At 46.2% G+C, this 21,827-nt stretch overlaps 1 protein-coding gene across 3 annotated transcripts in view; it reads right to left on the bottom strand.

The window, feature by feature from the left end:
* LOC147115355 (transcription activator GLI3-like) overlaps window positions 1-3,461 on the bottom strand; it is a 422,057-nt gene extending 418,596 nt beyond the window's left edge. For 2 of the 3 annotated variants that reach the window (XM_085993896.1, XM_085993898.1), the window contains exon 1: window positions 1,956-3,461. In XM_085993896.1, coding sequence (XP_085850022.1) covers window positions 1,956-2,079 — 124 coding nt within the window. In that variant the 5' untranslated portion in view covers window positions 2,080-3,461. The remainder of the gene's footprint in view (window positions 1-1,955) is intronic. The other variant, XM_085993897.1, reaches the window with a different exon arrangement.
* Between the last annotated feature and the right edge of the window lie 18,366 nt (window positions 3,462-21,827).

Below are 21,827 nucleotides of genomic sequence, written 5' to 3'. Positions count from 1 at the left end.
GTTAAATGCAGACTAAGCTCTCCATATAGCTCACTGCCTCTTTTCAACTCTGACCCACACAACGTGACTCACGTATTACTTCATTCTGACCATGAGGCCATAAATGGGTAAAAAGTTTTAACACTCCTTTTATAGCAACGCTGGCTGCAAAGTACAAGCGACCACTGCAATAGGAAGTGTTTCTCGCACGAGCCCCACGGATTCTTTTTATTGCCACCCTACAATGAGTTTTTTTTAAATTGTTCCCCCCCCTTGCCAGACTCCACGGAATGAAAGATGCTAATTAAAGGGGAAGGAAGGGGGGTGGGGGGGTGAAGCAAGGATTCATCGGCGTCGCAACCTTTGGGGGACAAGCGCGGGCTAGGGGAGAAGGGCACAGGGATGAAAATGTTAACAACTTTAGTTCCTCTTGGCAGACCTCAAATTCTGCAGCTCTACAATATCAGCTCTTGCACAATTAAAAGAAAACCAGGAATGTCCACCTGCCTTTGGAACATAAGAACAAGGAGATTAAAGGAAACGGCCACATCTTTGGCATTGACACAGATTTCATTAAGTCACTGTACTCAATAACTTATAAAGTACAAACCCATCTCTCAGATTCACCGTTTTTGCAGAACTCATTTTAAGGCTCAGAGCTCTGTTCAATCATCATCAAATAACAACATATCTAAAAAAAAAGCTTCACAAATGATAAAGGGTCAGCTGTCCTCTTGAATAGTTGAAGATCATCTGCAGCAGGGACACAAATATGTTTCCAGGGTGAAATTCCAACTGGTCCCAAGTGCCGGCTCAGAGCAGAGGGCACCAGATCAGAAGGGAGCAGGGGGCAGGATGGAAAAATGAGGGATATTCACACAGAATCTTATATCACAGAAAGAGGCCATTCAGCCCATCGTGCCTGTGCCAGCTCTTTGAAAGAGCTCTCCAATTAGTCGCATTCCCCGCTCTTTCACTATAACCCTGCAAATGTTTCCTTTTCAACTATTTATCCAATTCCCTTTTGAAAGTTACTATTGAATTTACTTTCACCGCCCTGTCAGGCAGCGCGTTCCAGATCACAACAAGTCGCTGTGTCAAACAAATTCTCCTCATCGGCCCTATGGTTCTTTTGCCAATTATCTTAAATCTGTGCCCTCTGGTTACCAATTCTCCCACCAGTGGAAATAGTTTCTCCTTATTTACTCTATCAAAACCCCGCATAATTTTGGACACCTCTATCAAATCTCCCCTTAATCTCCCTGCTCTAAGGAGAAGAATCCCAGCTTCTCTAGTCGCTCCACATAACTGAAGTCCCTCATCCCTGCATCCAAATTATAATTTTCTTCCTCTCACTATGTGTAAGATGGTCCCCAGTTGTGTGCACAGGGTACTTGTTGCTTTTGTGCCTCAGTCTGAATCTAACATTTTATTACCGGACTCCAGGACTCCGCAAGTCACGGGTTCAATCAGTAGGCCCCAATTTAGGCCGCTTACCATCATCTGTGCTCCCTGTGCCCATTCTCCCCCTGCACAAACAAGAAAGTGTGTACACAAGACTAGAGCAAGCACCACACACTCAATAATGACAGCTCAACGGGCACAACACTCCAGTGCATATTTAAGGGAGGAAGGAGAATCAATTTGCACGTATGTGCAACTGGCCACAACTCTTCATGCAGCAACTGCACAGCCCACTAAAGAAGGGGAAAAAAATCACGGTAAATCTCATCAAATTACAAAGAGCAGCTTTAAATGGAACAGAACCCAGCAGCGTGAAAGAAAAATTGCTCTGCATTGGGCTTATAACAGGGATTACTTTAATTCCAAATTCTTCTTCCTCCACCCACCACCAACACTTTCCCAAAACAAACAAAAATCCAGGTGCAGCTGATCCATTCACGAGGAATGCAGTGAACAAAAAAAATAATTGCTGCTCTCACTGTTAGTAAATCCCCGTACACTGCACTACTTACCATTGGATGTTGTACTGGAGGCTACGGCTTTTTCACTGACATCTGTGCGAGAAGAGCCCTTTACAATGGCATTTTCTACTTTTTTCTTTTCAGCTGCAGAAGCACTGTGTGACTGGGCATCCATGGTGATTTTTCATTCCCTCAGCTCTTAACACCAGCACAGCTATAAGAAAAAGAAAGGGACAGGAAAAAAAACCACAAAAAAAATCACACAGTCACTCATGAATTAGGATTCCTTAATGGAACAATATTTTAAATTAAAATCCACATCTTCGCTTTATACAAGGCTTCACAAGTCTGTAGTGAGCTACGGTAATATGTTAAAGAACCTGTTAAATTTATTTTAAGCAAACTTTTCTATTACTCTTACAATCTAACATTGTTAGGAAGACATTTCTCAAATACCAGCCATCAAAGATGCAGGAATAAGTAACAGCACAGATACAACTTTCCAGAAAGCCTGCCCCATGATCTCAATTTAAAACATTTGCATCTCGCCACCAAACACCGAAATAAAGGCCTATTTTCCAGTTATTGCTGAGGCAAATTGCAATTTAAACTTGTCAATATACATCAACTCTCACAAGTAAACAGCAGCAAAAAAGTAGCTTTCTAACATTTCAAAGTCTAGACACAGTCAGCCAAGCCGTGCCTTTTGTATTTTTGAACAAGTTTGAAAGCTAGTGTCCCAGGCCTTATTTTTAACATAATACCAATCAGCACACAGGTGTGTCTTTCTGATTAAAGCACAGTTATGGATTTCTGCCAAAGATGAGAAACCTTAAACATACCTGACAGCCAAAGCATAGCAAATATTTGGCAAATTTGCAGAAACTGGCAGAAATCAGAACTTTATTGAAGTCAAACACATTCCATCAAAAACCGTGCATGAAACAAATCACTAAACCTGATCGCGATGACTTATGCAGCAATATCAAAGTCTGCAATTGCAGCAGGCTTCCCAGACGGTCACTGCACAGCTTTTGAAAGTGGAGGGGTGCGCAAACTGAAGGAATGCACCATTCTTGCCCAATATAAACCCTTGCTAAATAACCCTACGATTTTTATAATGTGACTGCTGGTTGAAGTGAAGATCTGAAAAAAAACTATATGTGCCACCTGTAACATGAGCCGTGCTTTATTCCTTTGTCCAGTGCCTTTTCTGTCTGCTTTTTCCTTCCATTTATCAATTCAAATTGATAAACTTTGCCTGCTCTTTCATTCCTTACAATCCCACTGCAACATCTTAGCTCTCCTTGGATCTCTTCCCATCTCAATTTTCACATTTTTGCATTAACTGCTGATTTTTTTTTTGTTTTCTACTGTGACTTGATCCTCACTTTGTTTTTCTTTTGCTATCCCCCATTTTTTCCTCATGCAGTCTTACTTTTATTCATTTCATTAGCAACTGCTTCGCCTCCTCTGGGAAGAGCTGTCCAAAGCAGCAGTGTCACAGCATTCATCATCATTACATCAGCAGCAGGAAAGTTCATACTGATTGTTATCAGCGTAAAGAGCACTCTGATCACTGCGCAAGCAAACATAACATGTTTAATTTTTAAGAAATAAGCCCGAGTATTTGTGGTGTTCAGCTGTAAAGCTTTGATCTGCTCTATTCAAAGCAGTCTTTGGGGATACAATAAAACTCGAACAGTATAAACTATAAAAGAAGAGAAACAGAAGAGGAGGTGAGAGAAACAAACAGGAAATTAGACTCTCTGCTCAAGCAGAAAGGGCTGTTTATCAGTCCTATTGAACTGACTGACAAAATATCATGGGGATTTAGGAATTCGACAAAACTGTGCAACAAATAAATTCAAATCTAGATGATGTATAAAAAGAACAAGATCTGCAATTTACCGATTAATATATTCAACAAAGCCAAGTCTTGTACCTGTAGTTCCATTAGAGCTTTGACCTGCTATTGCTGTGTACCTAGGCAGTGATCCTGGGTGTACCGAGAACATATTAATTTCACATTGCAGAGACACTGATATTAGTTTGTAAAGAGTGACCTGTGGTAACTGCAAAGATGAGAATCAATTTAAAAATTGCATTTACCATTTTTTCAAGAAGCCAATTAATTCAGCAAGGTGTTCATTCAGGACTGAAATTTAAGAATTTAGAATACTTACATGAGGGGAAAAAAAACAGCAATTTCCCCAAATATCTTATTTACAAGAGCATTCTGCTTTCTAAAATTATTCCTGCAGCTCAAATTTCCTTTTACAAGTTAAAATTTAACACAGCTCTCATTATTTTGCAATTGTTTTCAATTCTTTTAAAATGAAGCTCTCTCCATCTTTTAAATACCAGATTAGCGAGATGAGTTGCTTAAAGTCAAGTAGCAGTGACAATCTGATGGTGCCAGGCAGCACTTTCAACTGGAGTCACAGATTAGAGGATTTCAATTAGCCTCTTACATTTTGCCATTTACCTAATCTCTGTATTAAAGCTTCCTTTGTGCCATTGCCACTGCCTTAACTAACTTTTCTTCTATATGCTCTGGGAACCAACTATAATCTTCGCAAAGGCGATCATTAAGGATGGCAAAGCTTTGCAATATTCATATAGAAGCCTCAAACAAAATAAACCGAACCAAAGCTACGATCAAAAGAGTGTCTAATTGACATACAACTGAAGTACAGGTAAAGTCAATGGAAAGCAATGCAACACAAATAGCAAACCACAAATGATCTGTACATTTTTAAAAATTTGTTCCTGGGATGTGGTCGTCACTGGAGAGGTCAGCATTTGTTGCCCATCCCTAATTGCCCCCGAGAAGGTGGTGGTGAGCCGCCTTCTTGAACCGCTGCAGTCCGTGTGGTGAAGGTACTCCCACAGTGTTGTTAGGGAGGGAGTTCCAGGATTTTGACCCAGCAACGATGAAGGAACGGCGATATAATTCCAAATAAGATGGAGGGGAACTTGGATTGGTGGTGTTATCATGCGCTTGCTGCCTTTGTCCTTCTAGGTGTGGGTTTGGGAGTTGCTGCAGTGCATCTTGTAGATCTTGTACTTCCAGGGAAGTGGAGATTATTCAATCACACTCCTGACTTGTGCCTTGCAGATGGTGGAAAGGCTTTGGGGAGTCAGGAGGTGAGATACTCTCCACAGAATACCCAGCCTCTGACCTGCTCTTGTAGCCACAGTATTTATGTGGCTGGTCCACTTATGTTTCTGGTCAATGGTGACCCCCAGGATGTTGATAGTGCGGGATTCAACAATGGTAATGCCATTAAATGTCATGGGGAGGTGGTTAGACTTTCTCTTGTTAGAGATAGTCATTGCCTGGTACTTGTGTGGCATGAATGTTTCCTGCCTCTTATCAGCCCTAGCCTGAATGTTGTCCAGGTCTTGCTGCAAGTGGACACGGACTGCTTCATTATGTGAGGAGTTGCGAATGGAACTGAACACTGTGCAGTCATCAGCAAATAACTCCACTTCTGACCTTATGTTGGAGGGAAGGCCATTGATGAAGCAGCTGAAGATGGTTGGGCCGAGGACACTGCCCTGAGGAACTCTTGCAGCGATGTCCTGGGGCTGTGATGATTGGCCTCCAACAATCACTACCATCTTCCTCTGTGCTAGGTATGACTCCAGCCAGTGGAGCGTTTTCTCCCTGATTCCTATTGACTTCAGTTTCACTAGGGCTCCTTGATGCCACTCGGTCAAATGCTGCCTTGATGTCAAGGGCAGTCACTCTCACCTCACCTCTGGAATTCAGCTCTTTTGTCCATGTTTGGATCAAGGCAGTAATGAGGTCTTGAGCGAAGTGGTCCTGGCAGAACCCAAATTGAGCATCGGTGAGCAGGTTATTGGTGAATAAGTGCCGCTTAATAGCACTGTCGACAACCCCTTCCAATGCTTTGCTGATGATTGAGTGTAGACTGATGGTGCGGTAATTGGCCGGATTGCATTTGTCTTGCTTTTTGTGGACAGGACATACCGGAGCAATTTTCCACATTGTCGGGTAGATGCCAGTGTTGTAGCTGTACTGGAATGGCTTGGCTAGAGGCGCGGCTAGTTCTGGAGCACAAGTCTTCAGCACTACAGCCGGGATGTTGTTGGGGCCCATAGTCGTTGCTATATCCAGTGCGCTCGGCCGTTTCTTGATATCCTGTGGAGTGAATCGAATTGGCTGAAGACTGTTTTCTGTGGTGGTGGGGACCTCAGTAGGAGGCCGAGAGGGATCATTCCTTCTGACTGAAGGTGGTTGCAAACGCTTCCCCCTTGTCTTTTGCACTCACGTCCTGAGCTCCGCCATCATGGAGGATGGGGATGTTCATGGAATCTCCTCCTCCCATTAATTTTTTACCTGTCCCCCACCATTCAGGACTGCAGAGCTTTGATTTGATCTCTTGTTTGTGGACTGTCCTCTGTGCGAAGATGGGACTTCGTCTCCAGCAGGACTGTGTGGTGGTCACTCCTACCACGACTGTCATAGACAGATGCATCTGTGACAGGTAGATTGGTGAGGAAGAAGCCAAGTAGGTTTTACTCGTGTTGGTTCTCTCAGAACCTGCCGCAGGCCCAGTCCAGCAGCTATGTTTTTCAAGACTCGGCCAGCTCGGTCAGCAGTGGTGCTACCGAGCCACTCTTGGTGATGGACATTGAAGTCCCCCACCCAGAGTACATTCTGTGCCCTTGCTGCTCTCGGTGCTTCTTCCAAGTGGTGTTCAACATGGAGGAGTACTGATTCATCAGCTGAGGGAGGGTGGTAGGTGGTAATCAGCAGGAGGTTTCCTTGCCCATGCTTAACCTGAAGCCATGAGTCTTCATGGGGGTCCAGAGTCAATGTTGAGGACTCCCAGGGCCACTCCTTCCCGACTGTGTACCACTGTGCCGCCACCCCTGGTGGGTCTGTCCTGTTGGTGGGACAAGACATACCCAGGAATGGTGATGGAGGAGTTTGGGACATTGGCTGGAAGGTATGATTCTGTGTGTATGACTATGTCAGGCTGTTGCTTGATTAGTCTGTGGGACAGCTCTCCCAATTTTGTCACAGATATTAGTGAGAAGGACTTTGCAGGGTCAACTGGGCTGTGTGTGCCTTTGTCGTGTCCGAATCCGATGCCTCAGTCGATGCCCGGTGGGGTCCGTCGGGTTTTATTCTTACTATAGTTTTCCGTAGCGGTTTGGTACAACAGAGTAGCTTGCTATGGCATTCCAGAGGGCAGTTAAAAGTCAACCACGATGCTGTGGGTCTGGAGTCACATATAGGCCGGACTTGGTAAGGACGGCAGATTTTCTTCCCTGAAGGACATTAGTGAATCAGATGGGTTTGTACGACAATCGGTAGTTTCATGGTCACCATTACTGATACTAGCTTTTTTTTACAATTTATTTATATAATTAACGGAATTTAAATTCCCCGGCTGCCATGGGTGGGATTTGAACTTGTGTCTCTGGATCATTATTCCAGGCCTCTGGATTACTAGCCCAGTAATATAACCACTATGCTAGCGCACCCGGTTTCATATGCGAAGAAAAAATGAATAAAATTCTTTTATAATAACCGTGCATTTATATAGCACCTTTAACGTAGTAAAATGTCCCTTAACAGGAGCATAATCAGGCAAAAATCGACACTGAGCCAAAAGGTGGTGACATTAGGACAGGAGCTTGGTCAAAGGTTTTAAGGAGCATCTTAATAGTAGGAGAGAAGAGAGAAGTGGAGAGGCTTAGGGAGGGAACTCCAGGGTTTAGTTGCAGGCATGGTCACAAGTGGGAGATGCACAAGAGGCCAGAATTGGAGGAAGGCAGAGTTCGCAGAGGGTTGTAAGCAATGTTCCTTTTAAGCTTCGCAGCAGCACAGCGCTCGAAGGAACTCGCGCAGCCGGCTTTTCAATGTAAAAACCGCGCATGCGCCGTATTATGAATCGCTCGCGCAGGGTCAAATAAAATTACAGGGAACTTTGGTTGTAAGGCTGGAGGAGGTTACAGATATAGGGAGAGGCGAGGCCGGGGAGGGAGTTGAACACAAGGCTTATGCTGCCTTAGAAGATAGGAGTAGGCCATTTGGCCCCTCGACCCTGCTCCACCATTTAATGAGATCATGGCTGATCATCCAAATTCAGTTCCTGTCCCTGCTTTCTCCCCATATCCCTTGATCCCTTTAGCCTTAAGAAATATATCTAACTCCTTCTTGAATATATTTAATGAATTGGCCTCAACTGCCTTCTGTGGTAGAGAATTCCACAGGTTCACCACTCTCTGGGTGAAGAAATTCCTCCTCATTTCAGTCCTAAATGGCTTACCCCTTATCCTTAGACTGTGACCCCTGGTTCTGGACTCCCCCGCCATCGGGAACATCCTTCCTTCATCTAGTCTGTCTAGTCCTGTTAGAATTTTATAAGTTTCAATGAGATCCCCTCTCATTCTTCTAAACTCCAGCGAGTATAAGCCTTGTTTTATGTTTTTCAACCAAAGAAAGCTGCCCTAAAAATAAATCATGGTGCGTGATGTTGGGGACATGGAAAACAAAAAAATCACTTTAAATGTGTAAAGTAGTTGGTCTGGGGCATTCCTATTCCTTCTTTCAAATAAAAACTTGTTCTCTTTACATTTTTCTCTCTTCTTCCAAAGGCACAGACTCTAAGGCCAGAATTTTCCGAGGGGTCAGCGGGTGGGATTGATGGCGGGTCGGGTGGGAAATTTGATATTTTTGACAGCGGGTCAGGAATCCGTTGTCAACTCGCTCCCACGCGCCTTTCCCGATGTCGGGTGTGTCAGCGCTGAACAGACCCGACAGGCAGCGGCGGGCGACCCCATTCAGGTAATTAGTGGCTTGTTTCGAGCCATTTAAGAATGATTTTCAGCTTACCTTTTGCATTTGACAGCTCGCCCACGGGATCCACGCTGGTCATGGCCCACGTCTGTCAAGCTGAGGTGGGAGTTCAGTTGCCATTGAATCAGCTGATGAGTTGACAGCTTCAAATGTAAAGTAAAAGCTCCCACCTTACAGCGATATCTTCCCTCAGCCACAAGCTCTTCCTCACTGCATTTCCAGCACAGATTCTGCAGGCTGCAAGTCAGTCTGACCTCATTACCTCTATCACCATTGACAGATCACTTCTGTCATCTCTACTTCACCTGCCATCTATTCCATCAGCATGGGTGCCCTTTATACTATCTCACCCTGATCCTCAGAATCCCACCACAATCAGCCCCAACACCAGCAGCAGCAGGCACACCAGCAGCACCAACACCACCCTTCTCCGCAATCAACTAATGCTGCAGAGGACAGAAGGCATCAGCACCCGACCACATTGCTGCCCGGGAGGCCAGGGATGGCCTCAGCATGGCCAGATTTACTTCACTTGATGCTGTATACCCTGGTTGCCACATGATGCGCCAGGTTGGCACCACCCCACACCAACACCATAAAGCATCCCTACAATGTCCAAGCTATTCCTTTCACACTCATCACCATTACGGGGGGGGGACATTATGTCTCACCATTCGCTGCAACTCACTAAGCCACTTCCAAAGGTGCACACAAATCTGTCCAAGAACACAAAGTGTTGAGAATAAAGGTTTCAATGTTTGACAACACATTACCAGAAACTTTACATGAACATTGGCTAAAAGACCCAAGTGTCCACCCTTGTGTGTTAGTAGTTGGGGAAGAAAGAACGACTTGCATTTCTGCAGCACCTTTCACAACCACCAGACGTCTCAAAGCGCTTTACAGCCAATGAAGTACTTTTTGGAGTGTAGTCACTGTTGTAATGTGGGAAACGCAGCAGCCAATTTGCACACAGCAAGCTCCCACAAACAGCAATGTGATAATGACCAGATAATCTGGGTTTTTTTTTGTTATGTTGATTGAGGGATAAATATTGGCCAGGACACCAGGAATAACTCCCCTGCTCTTCTTCCAAATAGTGCCATCAGATCTTTTATGTCCACCTGAGAGGAGAGACGCAGCACCTCCAACAGTGCAGCACTCTCTCAGCACCGCACTGGAGTGTCAGCCTGGATTTTGTGCTCAAGTCCCTGAAGTGGGACTTGAATCCACCACCTGCTGCCTCGGAGGTGAGTGTGCTGCCCACTGAGCCACAGCTGACACACATGATTGCACTAGGGTGAGTGTGAGAGGTGGCTAGTGAGATGGGGATGTGATAATGTTGATAGAGAGGGATGGGTGGAGGTCCAAGGTAAGTTGGTGTGAGTAAGGATGTGCAGGAGTAGGGTAGGGAAGGCAGAGTGATGGGGATGCGATGAGAGGCAGGATGAGGTTGAGTGTGGCTTTGTACTAATGTTTCATGATCTACTGAGATCATTGAAACATTTGCGACACTGCACCCAGGTCCTCCTGACCACATCCCTGCTTGTGCCTTCATCTGCAATGTGCAACCAGGCTGCGTTGGTCTCCTGGGGAGGTCTCTTCCGCCCATGGGAAGGGAAGAGGGCCTCCCTGCATGCTGTGACTCCCTCCATAAGCACAAATGTCAAAATAAATTTGGACATGGTTCCTTTAAGGAAACTGGCTGATGACGTGTCATCAAATGACGTCACTAGACCCACTTCCTCTAATTGGCTGGGAAACGCTCTGGGCGGGCTTAAGAAGCCCAATCAAGGGAAATTCATTTTAGGCAGCGGGATGAAGCCAGCAGCAGGGTAGGGACCCGCCCCCAACGTTGCCCGCCATGGACCCACCGAGGTGAGCAAATTACCAGCCTAAGTGTTCCACAACTGCCAGCAAGCCTCCAGTACTACTTCATGACCGAGTCCAGACTGTCCGCGGGCTACATGATGGTGCGACGCATCGTGGCTGAGCCAGCTCTCTTCCTTGCTCGACACGTTCATGCATTATCCAGTAGGGCACTGGCTAACAAGGAGCAGAAACCTTGGCTGAGTTTGCTCTTCCCTAACCCAGAAGAACTGAGGCCAGCTGTGGTGCTCATCTCAAACTGCTACTTCCAGCTGATATCAACTAATTCAACACAGACCAGGAATTAAACCTGGGATCTTCTGAAATGTATGCTTAGCACCACACCGTATGATGCAGTTAGCTACTAAAACATCTGAAGAGTTCTGGTTTGGGGAATTCTCATAGTCTCTTGTGTTCTTATGTACATGTTATGCAGCACATAGGTATAGACTTCAAAAGGAAACATTTGCAGGACTGTGGGGCAAGAGCAGGGGGAGCGGGACTAATTGGACAGCTCGGTCAAAGAGCCGGCACAGGCACAATGGACTGAATTGCCTCCTTCTGTGCTGTAAGATTATTTGATTAACTCCCACCTAGGGGTGTAACTTTCCCCAGGTCAGATTGCACCCAATTTACATCTGCTGGTATGAAGTATAAATACACCCATCCCGATGTTTGAATCAGTATTCAGTATTAAGAATGTACAAATTTGAATTTCATTTCTTTTGCTCTGAAGTCGAAACACAACCTTCCCTCCTCCCTCACTTATGTTGAAAATGGGTTTGACCCAAGACGTCGTTCCAGCCCTCCTCAAAGCCAATGATGGTTCTATCCAACATCTCTCGAAAGCTTCAGTAGATTTAAGGACTTGATCTTGCTCGGTTTTATTACTGAAAAGAAACTACTTTTGACATTGGTATCACCAAACTGGCTGCCAGTCCCTTCGGCTAAATAAGTTAACATGTGGAGATACCCAAAGAAATCACATTTCTCTAGCTGTTACTCGAGAGTGAGGTGTGGAAGATTTCATTAGAGATTAGTTGTTCCAGGTCAGTCTGGTGGCACTGTGGCTTAGTGACATACATTGACATCTACAATTTCTCCCTGGCCAGGGAATGGTTCAGAACAGGGGATGACAAGAGCGAGGGAAGGGGGTTTTCTTTTCTTTTTCTTTTTTCTCTCTTAATTGTGTTAAACGTTAACTCAGCAAATCTGAAGTTATGATGCCCGTACAGAATTCTAGTGGTGTCTATTTAAAGCACACTTTATTGCGGTTGCTAAGTTTTTTTTTTAAACCAAAAATGACCAACAATTTAGTGATGATGTACACAATCAGGCCATACAACACTCGAAGGATTGCCATTTGAAGACAACAACAACTTGCAGTTATATAGCGCCTTTAACATAGTAAAACGTCCCAAGGTGCTGCACAGGAGCGGTACAAGACAAAAAATGACACTGAGCCACAGAAGGACAAATTAGGGACAGGTGACCAAACGCTTGGTCAAACAGGTAGGTTTTAAGGAGCGTCTTAAAGGAGGAAAGAGAGGTAGCGAGGCAGAGAGGTTTAGGCAGGGAATTCCAGAGCTTAGGGCCTAGCCAACAGAAGACCTACAAAATCGGGTGTGTTTGGGTCAGGTGGGATATTAAAATATTAAAAATCTCAAACCCAAACTCAACCCGCTTCGAACTCGCCCACTTCCGGTTTTAACGGAGGCGGGACGGGCAACCAACCCACTCCCAGGAGGTGGGTCACTCATTTAAATATTTTAATGAGGCAGCATGCCTCACATTTTACCTCCATTTTAAATTTTAAGCTGGCAGGCCGAGTTTCACAGGAGGCAAGGACTGCTGGATCCAGCGGGTATGTGCCTTTCCAGCACTGCTTGTGGGCCAGGGGTAGCAAGATTGCTTCCCCCAGGCCCACCAAGCAAACCTGCTTTTCCCCCAGCCCCCCAATTGGACTCCGCCCTCCCCTAATCCCCCCGTTATCCAATCTCTTCCTCGAGCCTCAATGGCCCGCCGACCCGGCCTTTCCAATCTCCCCTTCCCCCTCCAGTCTTTCCGATCCATCCCTCCTCTGCACTTTCCGCTGCGACCTTCGATCGCCCCCCGACCCTTCCCAACCGACTCTTCCAAATCACCCACCTTGACCCTTCCGATCTCCGCTCCCCCCACCCCCGACCCTTCCGTTCCTCCTCCCTTCCGATTTCCTTTCCCCTCCAATCTCCCCCCTCCAGCCTTCCCGCTGACCTACGATCTTCCCCCACCCCTCCCTCTTTTCCGATCCCCCGCTCCTCCTTTCTGATCCCCCCCCCCTCCCCTCGCCCGTCCCTGGCCGCGGCTTAATGCCGGAAGCCTACCCACCCGACAGCCTTTCAGTCTGGCTGGCTGTGAGTGGGAAACGCAGGACGTGAGGGAAACCCCTTCTTCCGCCCCCGCCTCCCCATAAATATCAGGACCTCTGCCTCTTCAATTGTTCATTTGGACCATTTTATATGCGGTAAAGTACAGCTCAATACTGGAAGGGCAAGTAGAACAGATTATTGGGATGGGGAGGCAAGTAGTTAAATATCAGGATGGTATATTTCCTTTCTGATTCTGTCTTTTAAATGTCCTTATTTATATATTAGCCGGTATCCTTGAAAATGTGAGGGGGTGAGTACAAAGACCATTTGAAAACAATTTATTTTAGGGCTCACCATAGTTTTTACTGCAGATGTTATTCAGCTGCAGCAAGATATTGATCTTGCAGTGTCTTGTAGATCAGGGCAATATTAAGTGCTATAAAAATAATTAAAGATCTTCAGCCTCCAATGACAAGAAAAGTTAGAGCGGTTGGTGCGTAGCACTGTATCAAAGGCAATCTTCACTCCACTCCTGTTCCAGTTTAAGGTGTAATCAAGCAGTGCCTTCAGCAACTCGGATAAATAGACATTTCTATAGCAAGTAAGTGTATTGGGAAAGGTTACGCCCTTAACCAGTGTCAACCACTCCAGCAACATTAAAGCTGTTTTGTGTTTCAACAGAAAAGGTCTCCATCACCATGACAAAGAGCTAGAGGTGAAGTCACCCATCAAGTCCCCCTCTCTATAGCAGGAAAACCGCTTTGGGTATGATCTTACTTATTCTTTGAATGCAGTTCAACCTCCGCATACAAATGAATACGCTATTATCCAAACAAGAGAAATCACAGGGCACAGTCCCTTTTGCTTCCCCGCAGCAGCCTTTAAAGTCACATGACTGCCACCCTCCAACATTTCACTGAAAACGTCATTCTGAATTTGCATCGTTTTTTGGAACAGAAGGAATCAAGTACATTCACTGGTTTGATAAGTTACAAGAGCTCAGAGTCAGTGAGAGCGCACAAAAAGGGGCAGTGTGAGGGAGCCTTTTATTAGACTGAACTACATTCAGAAAATGAGACAGATCAGAAGGAAAGAATCAACCATTCTAACTCATTTTTCCATTCTCTATGAACAGATCTGTAATTCTATCATAGAACAAAAAACATACATAATTTTAAAGGCACCCTGAGTTACTAGTACAAGACAGAAATGCTTTCTTTGCGTGTACATTACTTTATTCTGCTGTCTTTGCTTGTTGGGACATAAAATGGCCACAGAATGATCCTCCACTTTGTCAGATAGACCATAACAATTAATGCGGTTGTATACATCCCTGTGTGTGCTATTTTTACACAGGGGTGTGTACTAGTTTAAAGTAAGTGGGTTAATGCCTGTGTTAAAAGGGCATTAGGAAGAGCACATTAAATGCTCCACCTGAACTTTTCAGGTCAAAAGTTTTACCCTCAGATTTTGTTGATTGAGTAAGGAGTCCGACAGGCTGCCCCCTATCTACAACCAGATCTTGTGAAGGATAGTGGAGATGGGACGGTGTGAATGGAACGATAGTGGAGATGGGACGGTGTGAATGGAACGATAGTGGAGATGGAACGGTGTGAATGGAACGATAGTGGAGATGGGACGGTATGAATGGAACGATAGTGGAGATGGGACGGTATGAATGGAACGATAGTGGAGATGGGACGGTATGAATGGAACGATAGTGGAGATGGGACGGTATGAATGGAACGATAGTGGAGATGGGATGATATGAATACAATCCACACAGAAACATTCCTGCCCAAAGACTGGCAGGATAACAAGAGTGACCACTTGGCTTTCGTGTCTCTTTCACCAAAATCTTAGCTGTTGGGTGTTCGGCCAGGTTTCCATGAGAACAATCCCCAAGTAACCCAAGTCCAAGATCTTGTGTCGTGACTTGTGATGGAGGGTCCTTTCATGCAGCTCACCTCAGGGCAGATACTGTAATAATCTGCACCACTGTAAAGTATTGAGCAAATAAAATTGAGAGGTTATGGCATGTATTGTGTGCTTGCATAGTGATCACCAGCAAGTTTCATCTTGTTCACAAACCACACTACCATGGTATGATCAAACCCACTTCGGAGTGCCACAGATAACTTCCCCAAAGAATGCACCAACCAAAACACAACATCCATTTTTCTCAACAACTACTGATGTGACCATCTCTGTGGTGAAGACAATGCATGGTCTGTATGCACACGAACTAATGCCTGCCTAGGGAAATTTGGTTGTAACTTGTCTTTCAGATAAGGGGTAAACTGCTCTGAATAATGTGACATCTTCAAAGAGAACATCACGTTGAATGCTATCCACAAGGTCATTAATAAGAATGAGAAACAGAGTGGAGCCGATAACACTTCCCTAATTGACTCCTACATAGTAGTTAGGATTAGTTGTGATATGACAAACAGCTCCCACAAAATGTTATCAGTCCGTGCACTTTTACTAAAGGACTGACCCTGCATCAATGTCCATAGTCTAGAGGAAAAGGAACACTTTGCTCTGATGACTAGCCTCTGATTCTTTAGTGAAGCTGGAAGAGGCTGTACCAGTTCCAAATAATTGATTCATCTTCTTCTTGGTCTTACACATAACATAAAATGTAATGTCACCTTGGCTCAGTTGTAAGCACTCTTGCCTCTGTCAGAGGTCGTGGGTTCTTGCCCCAATACTTGAGCAAATAATCTAGGCTGACACTTCAGCAAATAATCTAGGCTGACACTTCAGCGCAGCACTCTGAGGGAATGCTACAGTACTTTGTTGGAGTCTCTGGGATGGATTTTGATACTGGGGCGGGCTGGGGTCGTGTAATCTGCATTTCATGTTAGCCACCCAATTCTAAATCGATGTGGGAAAATTATGCCATTTTAACTTAATTGGCCAATTGAGTTCCAATGTGTGGGAACCCATGGCCAATGAGTTTTTCCAGTCTGCAAGTCGCCTCCGATGAGGACATCATTGCTGCTGCATTTAAGGTCTGCAACAAGCCTTGCTTCTTCTGCAGACTGCCAACCTTTTGCCCTTGCGTGTTAGAGGCACCTGCAGGAAGAATGGCCAGCGGGAGACCTAGGTCTGCACCCCGCTTTGATGACGTTACCCTGCAGACTTTAGTAGAGGGAGCAAGAGCAAATAAAGAGGTGCTCTTCCCTTCTTCAGGGAGGAAGAAGCCTCCCCAGCAGACCAAGGCTGTGTGGGTCCAGGTGGCCCAGGAGGTCAACTCCTTGTCAATAACCCACAGAACCTGGCTTCAGTGCAGGAAGAGGTTTCATGAACTTCTGCACACTGGAAAAGTGAGTATGAATTTCCCATCACCCTCAATCTGATCCCCATTGCCTCTCTTCACCAGCACTCAGCTTTAGCAATCTCTTCCTCCACATCCCACTTGACACTGACATCCATGCACCCTTACCCATTCCCTCTATGGTCACATTCACCTAACTATTTGACTATGCAGCCCTCACACTCCCTATCACGGTGATGCAATTACAACTTACAACACACAGGGAGGGTCCTTGGTCTTGCCACCTCACTCCATCTTTGTCTCCTTCTAAGCATCTATGCTATGGATTCTCTATACTCACTCCTTCATTCTCACTCAAACTCTACTTGTCTCCCTCATTACAGGAAAAGAGAGCTCACAATAAGAGAGAAAGAGCGAGGACAGGAGGGCCACCCTCAGTAGCCCAGCTCACCCCCTGGGAGGAGGTGGTCCTCGAGATCGTGGGAGTGGAGGACGATGCGCAAGTGGGGGACAGACAGACGGGTGCATCACAGCAAGCTGGTGACAGAATAGTTTTCCATCTCTCTCATTGACATTGCATGAGTCGCTGATAATGATTCTGAAGCTCTAACAGATGGACTTATGATCATCTGCAATATGCAATGTGCATGTAACCTTGGCATCACATCTCTGACTCTTTCCTTTACTCCCCCACAGGACCAGCGCAAGCACCCGTCCCCACTATCCAGGAGGAACAGCCTGAGCTTCCAGACTCCTCAGAGGAAGCTGCAACCTCTGAGGACGCATCAGCAGAATTCAGCGCACCCAGCACCAGCGCAGACACTCACACATCGGTGGGAGCATCGCGTGATAGAGTAGTATTGTCACCTGGTGTATCACAGCTCACAAGTGAGCATCAGCAGATTGTGGAGACAGGGACAGCAGTGGAGAGTCCTAGTCGGAGGGCGCAGGACTCTGCCAGCTCGGCTCAGCTGCATGTCGACCCTCTGCCTCTGGGTCCATCCATAAGATCAGCGGTGCTGGAACTCCAGGAACAGATGCAGGAGTCTCTGGCAGGTTTTGTCTCCAGGGTCGCTGCGAGTGTGGAGCGAATGGAGGAGTCCATTGCTAACATGAGCAGAGCCTTTGTGGAGTCATTGGCGCATGAATGCATCACCATGGAAAGGATGGCAACCTCCATGGAGGTGATAAGTCGCCAGAGTGCAGAAAACATGGTGAGTGTTCTGAATAGAATGACATCTCTGGAGGAGCGATGGTCATCTATTGAACAGAGAAACCAGACCTTCATGGAAGTCCTTCTGAGTCGGACTGCCAGTGCAGATACAGGTCCCCATGGCCCCCCCTGTTGTGCAGCAAGGTGCTCTGAAGCCACTTGCAAGCGCTGAGGGGGACCTGACCCATGAGAGGGAAGTTGGTGGCAGACATCAAGGAAGTGGGGGCTCCACTTCCATGCCACTGCAGAGCCCTCGGTCAGAGCCCCACCAGAGTCCACACCTGTAAAGTCTGTGGGTTGTTTAGTTAATTAATACACAGACTACCAGAGTAACTTAAAACAGGACCTTACTATTCGAAGGTCAGGGCGAATCTGCCCAATAACTCCTGACACAGCACTTATATACCGGTGTGGTCACCGTCGGTATTACAGTATACAGAAGCCAACAAAGTAGTGCAACACCTAAAGTAGTTCTCTTAAAGGTGGACGGTTACATACAATAGTTCTCTTAAAGGTAGACGGGTACATACACTACAATCCTCCCTTTTTAGCTTACAACATACTGATTCCCCATTAAACATACATTATAACATATATACAACTTTATGCAAGACAGTTCACAGATTCAGTCTCTCTGGAGGTTTCCGGACTCTGTCCGGATAACGCCTCGGTGGTGTCGTAACTCCCGGCGGGGTAGCAGGTGCTTCTGGCAAGGTCGATTCGGCTTGAAGGACAGTGTCAGGTTCATCTGATTCCAGTATTACCAGATCGGAGGTAGGTGTTCTGGGTATCTCTGTCTCAACATTAACCGTGTAAGGTGGTGGAGTAGATTGGCCATTTGTGGCTGACCCTATGATCTGGTCAACATGGCGCCTTATTATACTGTCCCCAATGTCCACCGTATACATCAACGGCCCTAGCCTTTTTCCAATAGTTCCAGGTTGCCATTTCTCGGTACGGTAGTCCCGGGCCAAAACTTGTTGACCTATCTGAAAAGATCTAGTTGGCCTTTCATTCATGCCCTGGAATTGCCGGTTCGCTACGTCCCTTCTGACGTTTGGCTTAAGCAAATCCAGCCGGCATCTTAGTCGTCTATTAAAAAACATCATGGCGGGAGTTTGATTTGTGACTGCATGTGTTGCATTCCTGTACGCCAACAAGAAGCTATCCACCTTATGTTGTAAGTTAATGGCTTCATTACCCATGGCCTTTATGGCCTTCTTGAAGGTCTGGACAAACCTTTCAGCCAATCCATTGGAGGCGGGATGGTATGGGGCTGACGTGTAGTGCTTAACCCCATTGCTCTTTAAGAATTTCTTGAATTCTTCGGACACAAATTGCGGTCCATTATCAGAACAGATCTGTTCCGGCAGCCCATTCCTAGCAAACATGGTCCTTAACACTGTGATGGTTTTTTCCGTGGTGGTGGTGGACATCTTTATTACCTCCGGCCACTTGGAGTGTACATCCACCGCTATTAGAAACATTGAGTCCATAAATGGACCAGCAAAGTCGATGTGTACCCTTTGCCAAGGAGATGAGGGCCACTCCCATGGATGCAGAGGAGCCTGTGGTGGCGCGTTTTGGACCTTCTGGCATCCTAGACAGCGCTTAGTGATTTCTTCGATGTCCCCATCAATGCCTGGCCACCACACAAACGCTCTTGCTAGGTTCTTCATTTTCACTCCACCCAGATGTCCCTCGTGCAGCTCCTTTAACACCTTCTGTTGAAGTTTGGGTGGAATCACCACTCTAGATCCACACATCAGGGTTCCTCGACACACTGACAGCTGTTCTTTTCTCTGCGAAAATGCTGGCAGCGTTGGTTCGCCCTGTGCTGGCCATCCCTCCACCGTTAAATCATAGACTCGTGAGAGAGTCGGGTCATTTCTTGTTTCGTTTTCGATCATCGAATTTGTTACTGGTAGACATTCCACTATAGATGAGTGGAACATCTCTACCGGGTCCACTGTAGTCGCTTCTTCTACTATCGGCAATGGCAAGCGCGATAACCCATCAGCATTTCCATGCTGTTTGGACCTTTTGTATTTGATGTCATATTGGTGTGCCCCAAGTAACACGGACCACCTCTGTAACCTTTGCGCTGTCATGGTGGAAACGGCCTTGTTAGGGTTGAATATGGACACCAACGGCTGGTGGTCTGTCAGTAATGTGAACTTCTTGCCCTGCAGGTAATGATTGAATTTCTTTACGCCCCACACAAGGCTGAGGGCCTCCCTATCTATTTGAGCATAATTTCGCTCCGCGGAGGTCAATGATCGGGACGCGAATGCCACTGGCCTTTCCGAGCCATTTGGTAACTTGTGTGAAAGTACTGCTCCAATTCCATCGGGGGAAGCATCACAAGCTAGACGAAGAGGTAACGTTGGGTTGAAATGAGCCAACACTTCTTCAGAGGTAATCAACGCCTTGCTTCTGCGAAAGGCCTTTTTACATTCCTCACTCCACTTCCATGGTACTTCTTTCCGCAACAGAGCATTCAGCAGATGCAGCACCGTGGATAGATTCGGCAGAAACTTGTGATAATAATTAATCAACCCCAAGAATGATCTTAACTGTGATACGTTTTCCGGAGCGGGGGCCTTCACGACAGCTTCTATCTTGTCAGGTGACTTGTGCAGCCCCTCTCGGTCAATGACATGACCGCAGTACGAGATCCGTTTTTGGAAGAACTCACATTTCTTGCGATTAACTCGAAGGCCATATTCCTTCAACCTAGTGAGCACCAGTTTCAAATTTGTGAGGTGTTCTTCCTCGTCTTCTCCCGTAATCAGGATATCGTCTAAGTAACACTGCGTGCTTGGAATTCCTTGTAATACCTGCTCCATGGCCCTCTGCCAAATTGCTGGAGCCGAAGCTACCCCAAAAACCAGTCTATTATAACGATACAAGCCTCTGTGTGTTGATGGTGAGGTACTGACGCGACTCTTCCTTGACTTCCATTTGTAAGTATGCCTGTGCCAGGTCTATCTTGGTGAAGTGTTTCCCTCCAGCCAACGAAGCAAAGATATCTTCAATCCGTGGAAGCGGGTATTGTACCGTGTGAAGCACCGGATTCACTGTGATCTTGAAGTCTCCGCAGATGCGGACCTTCCCCGGTCCCCCTGGCTTGTCACTTGGTGAAGACTTCATGACGGGAACAATGGGCGTGGCCCACTCACTCCAGTCCACTTTTGACAGTACCCCTGATCGTTCAAGTTCTTCCCGTTCTGCCTCCACAGCAGGTCGTATCGCGTAAGGTACCGATCTGGCTTTGAAAAATTTTGGGCTTGCATGTTCTGCAATCTTAACCTTTGCTTTAATTCCTCGCAGTGTTCCCAGTCCTTGCTGGAATACCTCTTTAGCTTCGTCTAATATTCTGGACAACCGTTCAGGTTTGACATCTTCCTTTCCGGAATCTACCGTCATGGTGTTTAGTGAATGCCAGTCTATCTTTATTTTCCTGATCCACTCCCGTCCCAGAAGTGGTGGACCTCCCTCAAGCAACACATACAGGTCCATCCTTTGGTGCTCTTTGTCCTTGTATCTCACCTTGACTTCTATCTTTCCGATGGGGTATACTTTGTGCCCCGTGTACGTCTTCAATACTAGTTCCGTATCCCGTAGGGGAATATGCTTGAATAACTTTTTATAATCATGCTTATTCATGACCGTCAACGCCGATCCGGTGTCCACTTCCATTTTCACTTGGACTTTTGCAATCTGTAGTGTGATCCAGATAGCTTGTCGGTCAGCTTCATTACTCACATTGTGAATTCTCAGACTATCCAGTTCCTTGCAGTTGGAGTGTGAGTCCGAATTCTGTTCTTCCGGACTCTTCCTAGTCACCTCATGTACCTTTCTGTACCTCTTTTGTGGTGACTCATTATTGTTGGTCTTCTTTCCTGACCGGCATACCTTAGCTATGTGACTGAGCTTGCCACATTTCCTACATTCCTGGTTTTTAAACCAGCATTGGTTCTGGTCGTGTGTTGTCTTCCCACAACGATAGCATTTCGTTGTACCTGAAGTAATTTGCTGCACCCTGAGTGCCGCTGCCTTTAGCTGCATTTCCGCCGTTCCTTTCGCTGCGGCTTCGTTCGATGCAGCAATAAGGACAGCCTTCTCAAGTGTAAGATCGTTCTCTTCGAGCAGTCGTTTTTGTGTTTCTTCCTTCGACATTCCGCACACGAATTTGTCTCGCAATGCCTCTGTCAGATTCCCTCCAAACTGGCAGTGTTTCGCTAGTCTACGCAGTTCGACCAAGTATTCTGCGTTGCTTTCATCGTTCCTTTGCGTTCTCGCATAGAATTTGAATCGTTCCGCCAACATCAACGGTGTGGGGTTCAAGTGATCCTTCAGAACAGCC

The sequence above is a fragment of the Somniosus microcephalus genome, chromosome 7 (assembly GCF_052327205.1).
Source record: "Somniosus microcephalus isolate GS21.2 chromosome 7, FLI_Smic_1.0, whole genome shotgun sequence".
Lineage (NCBI taxonomy): Eukaryota > Metazoa > Chordata > Chondrichthyes > Squaliformes > Somniosidae > Somniosus > Somniosus microcephalus.
This window is presented reverse-complemented; position numbering and strand designations above follow the sequence as displayed.